Below are 11,528 nucleotides of genomic sequence, written 5' to 3'. Positions count from 1 at the left end.
AGATGAAGGATCTGTAAGTATAGCAGGGGATACAAAAACAAAAAGAAAGGAAATGAACCAGAGATTGCCGGTGACCTTGGCTACACCTAGGGCCGACGGCTAAACGAGAGTCGGATTGGGAAAGCGCACACACAAACGGTGCAAAATGTTCAATGCATTATTCAATCTTTTAGAAATGCAATGTAACATAAAGTTATGATCCAAATTTTGTGAGGTTATTCAAGGAGTAATTCGTCTAATACCAACTTAAAAATCCAAATCAGATCCGTTTAGTCAACTGAATAATCGCTTTGTTTGTAAGAAAATACTTTGTTCATTCTTATCCTCCTTATACAGCAATATTCAAGGATCTTTCATTGCAAAAAATATCTGATCATGGAAAAAAGTGTTTAATCATTAGATTATTACCATACTCATTCATAGGAATATTATGTTTGTCTGGTTAGATTTTCTTTTTGGACGAAAATGTTCGTCTAGTTAGATGACTAAATAGTTTCCATTGTCCATTATTGTCTTGGAGTTGAATTGAAATTATAAGGTACTATTGAGCAGACTAAATTTGTAAATTAATTTTTCAAATCAAATGATGTGTCACTTATATAAGTAAGCACGTTAATCAACATTTAAGTAATAATTCAATTATTAACTTTTATGTTATTTAATTTATAAAATTTTGTCTACAAATTTAGTCTACTAGCATTACCCTTCCTTATAACTAGACAAACACAAACTTTCTTTGTATATAAAAATGAATTGGTGGACTATTTACTTTCTTACAGTACTAGTGCTGTCTAAAACTAAACGAACCGAATTGAAATTTGTTATAAAAATGAATGTTGCATTACAAACGTCCAGAAACAATAAACCATCTGATTAGCACCATCCTAACCTAATTAGTTAGCTAGTCTTTGTTTTTAGGCCTTGACCCATGCAATTCACTACTAGAATTATGGCTATAGGACATCAATGTTTGCACACTATTTGCAATTGGTGACTATAGACATAAAGCTAGCACTCCTGGCTTTTTTTGGTATCTTTTTAGCTGATACCATTAAGGGCTGGTTTGTTATTGCTGTGCTTTGAAAAAAAGCTGTTGTGAGAATAAGCGGCTGTGCTGTGAGAATAAGTGGCTGTGAAATAAATCAACAGAGTGTTTGGTAAACTTTTTTGTAAAAGTGCTTTTGGAAAAAAAAGCAGTCTGATAGTGGGTTTTTTCATTAAGGGTGCGTTTGGTACGTGGGACGGGATGGGACGGAACGGGACGAGGCGTTCCGTCCCGCGTTTGGTGCGCCAAAAATGGGTGGAACGGGCTGTTCCACGGGACAGATTTTGGGTGTTTTTGCGTCCCACCTGCCCCCCTGGAACGGGTTTGTTCCACGTCTGTGGAACACAATGTTTTACCATTTTAAGACAAATATACCCCATGTCTTTTTCAAAAATTACACCTTCGTTCCGTCCCGTCCCGTCCCGTTCCGTCCCGTCCCGTCCCGTCCCGTCCCGTCCCGTTCCGTCCCGTCTGCGTACCAAACGCACCCTAAAGGAACACTGTAGCTCTGTGTGCTTTGAAAAAAAACCAGTTTTCCAAAGCTGCAAATAACAGCTTCAGCTTTTTCCTTTGATTTCAGCTTATTCTCACAGCAGCTTCCAAAATAAGCCTTTTTTTTTTTCAGTTTACCAAACACCTAAAACCCTCACAACTTTTTTTCATGGGTGTTTTTTTTTAAGCACCTCACTCCCAAACCACCCCTAATACTGGTGACCTTCAAATTTGAGATAGGTGTCTTGCTTTTGTGTAAAAAGCTAAATCCTCTCTCTATCCTTCACAAACCTCCAACTCCTTCATTCTCTCTCTCTTCTCCCTCTTCTCTTCACGCAACAGCGTCGACATCCACCGGTCACCAACGACTGTCAACTTGTACCTCCAAAATCCTCTTCCTGTCCGAATTGCCTCAATTTCAGATCTAAGAAACGGTAGCCGCGAGTTTTCCAGCTAATTTACGGCCAAGCCTGCTGGAATTGGACCTCGACCTTTGTTTTCCAAAACAAAAAGGTTCAGTTTTTGGATCGATTTTAGATTTCAAATTTTAATTTCATTTTCTGTATGCATGTCGAAGATTGGAAGGTTGTGGGTGAAATTAAGGTGAAATACGAGAAAACTATTTCGGTTTTAAGCTTTGGGTTTGACTACAGCTCGTAATCAGGTTAGTTATCAGCTTATGTCTTGTGATCTAGTATTTAAAAATATGGATGCTGTTTGTCGCATAAGAAGTTTGGGTCTACTTACTAGTTGTACATCTACTTGTGTATTCTTAGTTGCCTCAGTGTGATACTTTGTTGCTTGTAAGTTAGATATATACACTACAAGAAAACAAGGAATATGTGACGGAATTTATGGTGGCGCCCAAAAATTCATCATATATTACGAGAATAAGTGAGGAGATTTTAGAAAGCGTCACATAAAAACTTTCGCGAGACCAGGATGATTTTTTAGATTGTATGCGTCATATATAACTTTCAGATTCGCCACATATAAATGGGCATGAAATTTTACCGCCCATATGAAAGTTTATTTGTGACGAATTGTAGAATGCATCACATAATGTTAAATAATATAACATACGCAATTGTGAGGTTAAAGATGTAACAGCCCGTCCCAAATTTTACGTTTTTATTAACTTTAAAAGTGTGAATTCACGAAAATGCCCTAGAGGTAAGGACTTTGACTTTCGTTGACCATCGGTTAGAGAAATGTATGATTTATTCTTTTAGCATATCCTCGTAGTACTTGTTGCTACGGACGCGTGGACATAAACGGGACGTGATTTGGAGCTATAGCGAGGGAGATGTTAACGTTTGAAGTTTAGGGCATATTAATAATTTGGTTATTATTAGAAAACTCTAAATTTTTTTTTAAATGAAATTTGGTGCGCCACGTGGGTGGCCCAGATTTAAAGACAAGGATATGGATGGTTGTGATGGAAAGGCAAGAAGAGAGATGAGAGATAAGTGGAGCAATGAGGAAAAGAGACAGAAGGGTGGACCAATGAGGGATGAGAGAAAGGAGAGAAAGGAGAGAAGAAGAAGAGGAGGGAATCGGCCGGGTTCACCATGACCCGTGACCCGACCCGGTTCCATCTCCCGATTCCGACCACCATAGATGGCGAGGTTGGTGTCAAAATAATCCTTAGCTCAAGGCCATTCGATAATTCTTCCTATTTCACCCAAAAAATCAAGGGATTTGGCATTGATTTCACAAAATCCGCACGGTGGGGTGCGTCAGTTTTGGGTTTGAACCACATAATTTTGAAGTTAACCACATCCATCACCAGCACCCATAACATCCTTTTGAGGCCTAGAATAAAGCCGACGAAGTTGTTTTGGAGTCGGATCGAACACACCCAAATTCATGGGTTTCATACGGTTTTAGTAGAATTGAAGCTTTTTCAGGTCAAATTGGCCTTAGTCATAGGTATAGATCGATTCTTCTCGTCAATTAGATAAATTTTCATGTTTGGATCGTGTGATTTGGTTGAAAAATAAGAAAGTTATAACGATTTAAAGTTTGCCCAGTTTCCAGCGACCTCCGCCATTTTCGATGCATTCTCCGGCCAAACCATGGTGAGTTAACCTCGAGAAAGGTATCAATCGCTTCCTCTTATCAAAAACTAAGATTTCCATTTTTGAATCACTTGATTTCGTGGAGTATTGACAAAGTTATGGACGTTGAAATGTTGCCTAGAAATTCCGGCGAGTTACTAGTTTTCCCACGGACAGCCGTCTTTCAGACGACTCCAAGTTGGTATAATTTGTTCTACATTTCTCTAGCTTCGATTTAGTACATTATGGGTTGAATTTGGTAGAGAAACAAGTGAGATATGGAGTTCTAAAGATTGCCCGGAAATCAGCGAAATCTGCAAAATCCGGCGAAGTTTCATTAAGGTCCACCACTTGATTAGAATAGTAATCGACGATCCGACCGTTGGATCATCACCAAACTTTGCTACATTGTAGTACATAATATTTGAAGAATGTAGGAATTTATGGATTGGGAATCCGACGTACGGATCTTCCCGAATTGGATTTGTAAGTCCATAAAATAGAATGTTAACAGCCACTTGGTTTTGGAAATTGGCGGAGATCCAACTGTTGGATCGTAATAAAATTTTAATATGTTATTCTAGAAGCATAATGTGGATCTTTAGGAGTTACGGATTGAAAATCTTCCAAATTGAGTTATACAGGGTTGTAGACCCTACCATCGAACTATGATCGATTGTTGACTGATGGTCAATGAGTCTCAAACTATTTTAGAATGTCCTTGAGGATGTATTTTATGTGAATTACGTATTCTATTGATAAGAGTTCTGAGATGTGATTCAATAATTGTTCTAGGCGCCAGTCATTCGGGATGCCTCGATGCACGTGCTAGAGAATTATAACGTGGACTCCAGGTGAGTGGGTCTTTTCCTTTTATTATAGGCATATAATTGATAGTTCCACAAACGCTTCTAAAGTGATTTATGCATGTTACCTACAATTAATTATTGTGAACTACAAATGACTTGATCCCTGTTTAGGGTACGTAGGCAGTTTAACAAGACGTTAGATGCAGCCATACAATAAGTGAGATTAAATAATCAAGACAAAAGCTTTGTTTGGGAAAATGAGCAATGTGAAGGAATCTGGTGAAAAACGTGAGATTTAACCCTATGTTTTGGGTGAATAAATGTTGGTTATAAATCAACGTGCGAGGAAATGAGAAATTGTGGTTTTATGTTTTATAAATGCCATGCCATAATTAGTTTACATTTTAGTATGTGATTTAGTACAACCTTGCACAGTGTTGCACACCAATGCGGAGGCTAAGGTAAGTTCAGGTGAGCGTATAATGTTGGTATGATTGAATGGTAATTAGTAATGAATGGATGTGATGAGATATGAATAAGTCGTATAAGTCACTACAGGTGACTCCGACTTATATGCTAGCCATGATTGATGAGATATGTGATGAGATATGAATAAGTCGTACATGTCACTATAGGTGACTCCAACCTATATGCTAGCCGTGATTGATGAGATATGTGATGAGATATGTGATGAGATATGAATAAGTCGTACAAGTGACTCCGACTTATATGCTAGCCATGATTGATGAGATATGTGATGAGATATGAATAAGTCATACAGGTAACTACTAGTGACTCCGACTTATATGCTAGCCATGATTGATGAGATATGTGATGAGATATGAATGAGTAATACAGGTCACTATAGGTGACTCCGGCTTGCGTGCTAATATGGTTTATTAAGCACATGGTTATTTATATTGCTAATGAGTTGCTAAGTAGTATTATACTTCGGGGTTTACCGTTAGTATATTTTTGACTCCATACTTCTACGTAGTATGATTTGCTAGAAACTATATAGGTTTTACGGTGAGGGGTTACTACCTTAGATAATGGAAATGACTTTGAAAATCTTTGTTTTGACCACTCACACTTTCTATCCTTGCACCCCTCCAGGTTCTAGTAGCAAGGTTCCGTATCGACGAGGACTTTTGTCACTCCCAATTCTGGTGGCTCCTTGTGATGGTATAATTATTATCTTTGCTCACTGTACTTGTCTTATGCTCTGTATCACGCCTGAAATGAGTCTAGACCCGCTCACTGCGCACTTGTGTACTTAGATACTTTTAGAATTAATTTATTCATATTTTATACATTATCACACTTTATGGCTTAATCACCTTCCAGGTGTCGGCTAGCACAGCTTGATTCGGGGTCCTAGTGGACATTCTGGGTTGGGGTGTGTCAAAAGATGCCTCACTGATTATATATATAAAATTATTCATAAAAGCCAAATATTAAAACATAAAATAAAATAATTGAATCTTTCCTTTAATCTTCCACAGAGTCTACCTTCCTTTGGTTTTCTAAACAGAAAGAGTACCCACTCTCACTTCGTCACTTGTCGCCCCACTCCTTCATCTCCCTCTTTTGTTCTCCGGTGGTTGCCATCATCGGTGGCCACCCATCTCCCCTTCATCTCCCACAAATCACACCTTTTTTTTCCCCATTGCACTCTGATTTGCCTCACTGCCATGAGTCACTCTCCTCAACACCCAAATACTTGCATCTAACTTGGTGGCTGCAATTGGGTAAGGTCTTACCTTATCTTAATTTTGTTTTCGGTTATGCACATAATTAAACTTTTGTTTGAATGAACTATGGCAATTTCTAAACTTGTAACCCTAAAATCCAAGATTTTATTCTCCCAAATTCCAAATCATAAATCAGATATCGTTGGCCTTTTTTGGTTGAAAGATAGTGCTAGCCTTTGATTATTGTCTTAAAGTTTTATTATTTTACTTATTTGATCGAATCCTTACCAGTTTCAGTATTTATAGTTTTGATCACTATCTTGTTTGGTAACGGGCCTTAAAATTTCACGATAGTGTTGGTTCCATGTAGTGCTCGTGATTGCTATTCGGTGGATGATTGTAGAAGATTTTCCTTATTTTCTTAATGGTGTTTGTTCATAATGTTTTCATGAAAGCTGCACAACTATTGCAGCTGTTGTAGCTTTGATTCTTAGAGCTATGACAATGACAAGAAAATGGCTCGAATAATCAACTGAAATATATATATATATATATAAACACTATAATCATTTAAGCATGCGCATGACTTTAACATTTACAGCATCACAAACTTGTATTTGTAGCTTTTCTAGCAACTTATTTTAGTCGTCGTCTAAATGATAGGCTTGTTTAGACCATGCGTTTGGATTATCTTATGCATTGCTTATAGCTTGGTTTTGGCTTGTAGGCTTAATATAGTAAGTTTCACATTGGCTTTATATGTTTGACATGGAAAACTTGTAGGCTTGATATTTTCTTGTATGCTTCATTAGTGCTAGCAGACTTTCTTATAAAACAAGTACAATAACTTGGGCATATGTGAATGTCATGAATTTCTTATGATAGCGAGTATAATTTGGCCTGTTAGCTCAATGGCTCTTCTTTCTTCTTTCCAGAAGGAGAGTGAATGAGAGTGATGAAAAAGATTTAGGCTTCAAGTTCAAATGGATGATCCACCATTAGGGGTGGTGAAAGGAGGGCCTTAATTGGTAGAAAAAAAAAACCCCGCAACCCCTTGGGGTTATCTTGCACTTGGAAGAAGAAGTAGAAAAAAAGGAATAAATAGTGATAATTTGATTTGTGAAGCAGGCACAATGAATTGAGAAAAAGTCAGCTTGTAATGATATATGGTCACTACGGAATTGGAAAATGGTGGTTAATAACAAGATAGTTATGGTAGGTAAGGAGTATTCTTGTACTTGGTGATTTGCTTGGATTGCATGGGATGGCATGAGTGCAGGACTGTAGTTTTGCATATTTGTTTTTTTACCATTAGAGTATTTTAATTCTCACTCTCTCATTAGCAACAAAACGAACCCTTGACTTGTATGTGGTGTGTTTTGCCGTATGTTTTCATGGAATCAGCACAGAGGGGAAGATACATTTTATAATACTTTGGAGAATAGAACGATCAGGTACCAATCTATATACTTTTTATTTATTTATTAATGCATACAATATTTGGAGTTTTAGGATACAAATTTTATTAATTCTGTCACTTTAATAATATCATATGGCTTTTATGTATACACACACACATTCTACGAAAGACATGTATCCTATCTTGTTGAAATTAATATATCTTTTCCTCGTTTATGTAAATTCCATATCTAGCTACTCGAAATTATTTTAATCTAAAACATATAGTGTTTAAAAAATAAGTCTTAGTAAGTTAATATTGTGTTAAAATACAGTTGGACATCATGGATAGACAATGGATTTGTAATCGAAATCTCCTTAGTTTGGAATATAGAGAAGGGGTCAAGTCATTCATTGATGTTGCTCGTCACCATGTGAACCAGAATAATCAGATATCATGTCCTTGTAAGGTTTGCCATAACATATTTTTTCATTCTGTTGAAGATGTTCATCTCCATTTGTTGAATTCCAGTATGGATATGAATTATGATACATGGATATATCATGGGGACCGAATCCATCAAGTGCAAGGACAAACTTCAGGATTTATGAATGATGAGCAGACTAGTAATCCTAATGGCAACATGGTCAATATGATTGATGATGCATTTCAAATATTGGATGATAATGATGATGATGAAGATATAGGTGAGGTGACTAATGCTCATAGGGTAGATTTTAATAATTATGAGAAGTTGCTTCATGAAGCTTAAAGGGAACTATACCCTGGATGCAATGAATATACAATTTTGACCTACGTTGTGGAATTAATTCACAACAAAGTTGACTACCATACGATGGACAGGGCAGTTGATAAGATGTTAGTAATGATGAAGAAGATGTGTCCCTAACCCAACCACGTTCCTAAATCATTCTATGAGTGCAAGAAGATATTGAGAAGTCTTGGATTGGGGTATGAAAATATCCATGCTTGTTACTACGACTGTGCATTATTTTATAAAGAACATGAAAAGAAAGATAGATGTCCAATGTGTAATGAGCCAAGGTATAAGGCTAGTGCTTGTAAGCAAAGAAAGAAAGTTCCGAGAAAAGTATTTCGGTATTTTCCACTTAAACTAAGGTTGCAAAGGTTGTTCATGTCAAGATATACGAGCAAAGGCATGAGGTAGCATAAGGATAAAAGAGTCAATGATGTGAACACAATGAGGCATCCAACAGACTCTATTGCTTGGAAAGAGTTTGACAAAATGTACCCTGATTTTGCTCGAGACCCACGAAATGTTAGAGTGGGCCTTGCAACTGATGGGTTTAATCCTTTTTTGGATATGAGCAAGCCTTATAGTATGTGACCAGTTGTCTTGTTTCCGTATAATTTGCTCCCATGGAAATGTATAAAAAAGCCATTCTCTTTTCTCACCTTGTTAATTCCTGGACCTAATGCACTCGGAAATGAGATTAATGTATATTTGCGTCCATTAATAGATGAGCTTAAGGAATTATGGGAAAGTGGCGTTCAAACTTATAATAAGATGGCTACATGTACTTTTAATTTGCGTGCAGCTGTATTATGGACCATCAATGATTTTCCTGCTTATGGAAATTTATCAGGTTAGAGCACTCACGGTAAGTTGGCATGTCCAGTATGTAATGAGGATGGGTCATACACCAAGTTGAGAAGTAAGTATTGTCATATTGGACACCGTCACTATTTACAAATGAATCATTCATGACGGAAGAATATTGCACTCTTTAATGGTCGTCGAGAGATGAGAAATTGTCCGAGAGATTTCTCAGGCGAGGACATACTTGATCAATTAGATTATAATGTTCCTCGCACGTTTGGTAAGCATCGTGATAATTAAGACAAGAAGAGGAAGCAAAATGCTGAAGAATTAAACTGGACAAGGAAGAGTATTTTTTTCGAGTTGAAATATTGGTCAAAATTGAAGATTAGGCATAATCTTGATGTCATGCACATTGAGAAGAACACATTTGATATTTTGATTGGGACATTGTTGAATACGGAGAAATCAAAGGACACACTCAAGGCGATTATGGATTTAAAAGACATGAATATCAAGGAAAGTTTGCAATTGGAATTGAATGAAAATAATAAATTGGATAAGCCACCAGCTCAGTATGTATTCAAGCCTTTCGAGTGTAAAGATTTTTTGCAATGGTTGCAATCAATTAAATTTCCTGATGGTTATGCATCTAGTATTTCACGAAATGTGTGTGTAAGTGAAGGAAAAGTTCTAGGTTTGAAGAGCCATGATTGTCATGTGTTGATGCAACATGTACTTCCTATGGGTATTTGAAAACATTTGAAAAGGCAGATATATGAACCAATTGTTAAGTTGTCAAATTTCTTCCAACAAATATGTGCAAAGACATTTTCTGTTGCTGATCTCGATAAGTTGAAAGAAGACATTGCGCTCATATTGTGAAAACTAGAAAAAATATTCCCGCCTGATTTCTTCATTCCCATGGTTCATTTAACTGTGCATTTTCCACGAGAAGCTAAATTAGTAGGATCAGTTGGATGTCGATGAATGTATACTGTAGAAAGGTAATGTGTCATCATGTTTGCTTTAGTTTAATTTAGTTTGTTTTTCTACATAGTAACAATACTTTAACTTTTAGATTGTTAGGCACGTATAAGAAATCTGTCCGCAACAAAGCTCGACCTAAATGCTCTATTGTGGAAGCGCACAAGGCATACGAATCTTCAACATTTTGCTATGTATTTATGTGATGTTGAGACGGAATTCACTTGACCAGAAATAAACAATGATGGTGATGGTACCAATGCACTCCTTTCATTTTTTGCTCAGAAAGCACATCCAATTGGAGGTCATGTAATGGTTGAACTTTCGAGAAAAGATATATAAATAGCTTATTGGTATATCTTAGACAATTGTGTTGAAATTGAAGACTTCAAAAAGTATGTGATTTTAATAGTTTAAGATTCACTTATGATATTTGTAATTCCATTGTTTTAACTAATATTTTTTATATTTATGTAGTGAGCATATCCAACTTTTGGAAAGACAGAATCATGCTAATGTAGAACAGAGGCATAGACAGTTGTTTCTAGAATGGTTTAGGCAGCAAGTCAGGTCATTATATTTTCAAGAACCTAGATTGGTAAGTGAAGCAATTTTTTCATTAGCCCAAGGTCATGATCGACTTATTATCCAATACACAGGGTGTATGTGAATGACATTCGATATTTGGTCATACTTGTTGATCAAAACCGCACAACACAAAATAGTGGGGTAATGACGTATGGATCATATAATGGTGAACCGTTTAACTTTTATGACAGCTTAGTTAATGTCATTAAAGTTCAATTTACAAGAGGTTTTAAGGTAATTCTTTTCAAATGTCATTGGTACAATATGGATACCAAAGGAAAAAAGATCATTCAAGGATTTCATCTTACATTGGTGAATGTAAATAATTGGTGGTATGATAGTGACCCATATGTGTTAGCTACACAAGCACAACAAGTATATTATATTGATGATTTAAAGTTGGGTCATCCTTGGAAAGTTATGCAGAAGATTCAACATAGGCATGTTTGGGATGTTTTTGAGAAAGATGATGATGATAATGATGATGAAAATGATGAAGATGATGATGAGTATGAGCATGGAAGTGATAATTCAATACGGCTGGTTCAAGATGACAATGATGAAGGTACTATATCATTATGTAGAGAAGACATTGATCCAGAATTAATTGATGTTGACGAAGAGATTCAAAGAATGCTTGGTGTAATCGGGCAACAAATGGATGAGGTGAAGGTGGAGATAGATAAGGAGGAGGAAGGGGAGAAAGATGAGGAGGATGAGGAGGATGAGGAAGAGGAGGATGAGGACTTGTTATTTGGAAACAATGAAGATGGTGAAACAACTGATACATATAATGATTATGATTAATGATTTTGGTAAGATTCATGCATGATACGTTAATTTTAATATTCTAAAATAAAAAGGTTTGTATG

General features: G+C 36.5%; 2 protein-coding genes across 4 annotated transcripts; both read left to right on the top strand.

The window, feature by feature from the left end:
- Positions 1 to 5,458: 5,458 nt before the first annotated feature.
- LOC126604622 (uncharacterized) lies at positions 5,459 to 10,274 on the top strand. 3 transcript variants are annotated; one of them, XM_050271915.1, is made up of 3 exons: positions 5,459 to 5,591; positions 7,497 to 7,554; positions 10,163 to 10,274. In XM_050271915.1, the coding sequence occupies exons 1-3, from the start codon at positions 5,459 to 5,461 to the stop codon at positions 10,272 to 10,274; spliced, it is 303 nt and encodes a 100-aa protein (XP_050127872.1). The 3 variants fall into 3 exon arrangements, 1 of the variants encoding a protein (XP_050127872.1); XR_007616696.1 differs by lacking the exons at positions 5,459 to 5,591; positions 10,163 to 10,274 and adding an exon at positions 8,031 to 8,406 and having other exon boundaries at positions 7,498 to 7,554; XR_007616697.1 differs by lacking the exons at positions 5,459 to 5,591; positions 10,163 to 10,274 and adding an exon at positions 7,834 to 7,943 and having other exon boundaries at positions 7,516 to 7,554.
- Positions 10,275 to 10,920: 646 nt separating this feature from the next.
- Positions 10,921 to 11,463, top strand: LOC126602097 (uncharacterized). The gene has a single exon (XM_050268912.1). It carries the CDS (start codon positions 10,921 to 10,923, stop codon positions 11,461 to 11,463), a length of 543 nt encoding a protein of 180 aa, XP_050124869.1.
- The last annotated feature ends 65 nt before the right edge of the window (positions 11,464 to 11,528 follow it).

Source organism: Malus sylvestris, chromosome 2, assembly GCF_916048215.2.
Source record: "Malus sylvestris chromosome 2, drMalSylv7.2, whole genome shotgun sequence".
In the NCBI taxonomy this organism is placed as follows: Eukaryota; Viridiplantae; Streptophyta; class Magnoliopsida; order Rosales; family Rosaceae; genus Malus; species Malus sylvestris.
This window is presented reverse-complemented; position numbering and strand designations above follow the sequence as displayed.

What these genes read in the sequence shown, in the direction of transcription:
- LOC126604622 (XM_050271915.1), top strand. Translation starts at nt 5,459, where the DNA reads ATGGAAATGACTTTGAAAATCTTTGTTTTGACCACTCACACTTTCTAT. An exon ending in TCTGGTGGCTCCTTGTGATG is followed by an intron (nt 5,592 to 7,496) that starts GTATAATTATTA and finishes GTATGTTTTCAT; the next exon opens with GGAATCAGCACAGAGGGGAA. An exon ending in TTGGAGAATAGAACGATCAG is followed by an intron (nt 7,555 to 10,162) that starts GTACCAATCTAT and finishes TTTAACTTTTAG; the next exon opens with ATTGTTAGGCACGTATAAGA.
- LOC126602097 (XM_050268912.1), top strand. Translation starts at nt 10,921, where the DNA reads ATGGATACCAAAGGAAAAAAGATCATTCAAGGATTTCATCTTACATTG.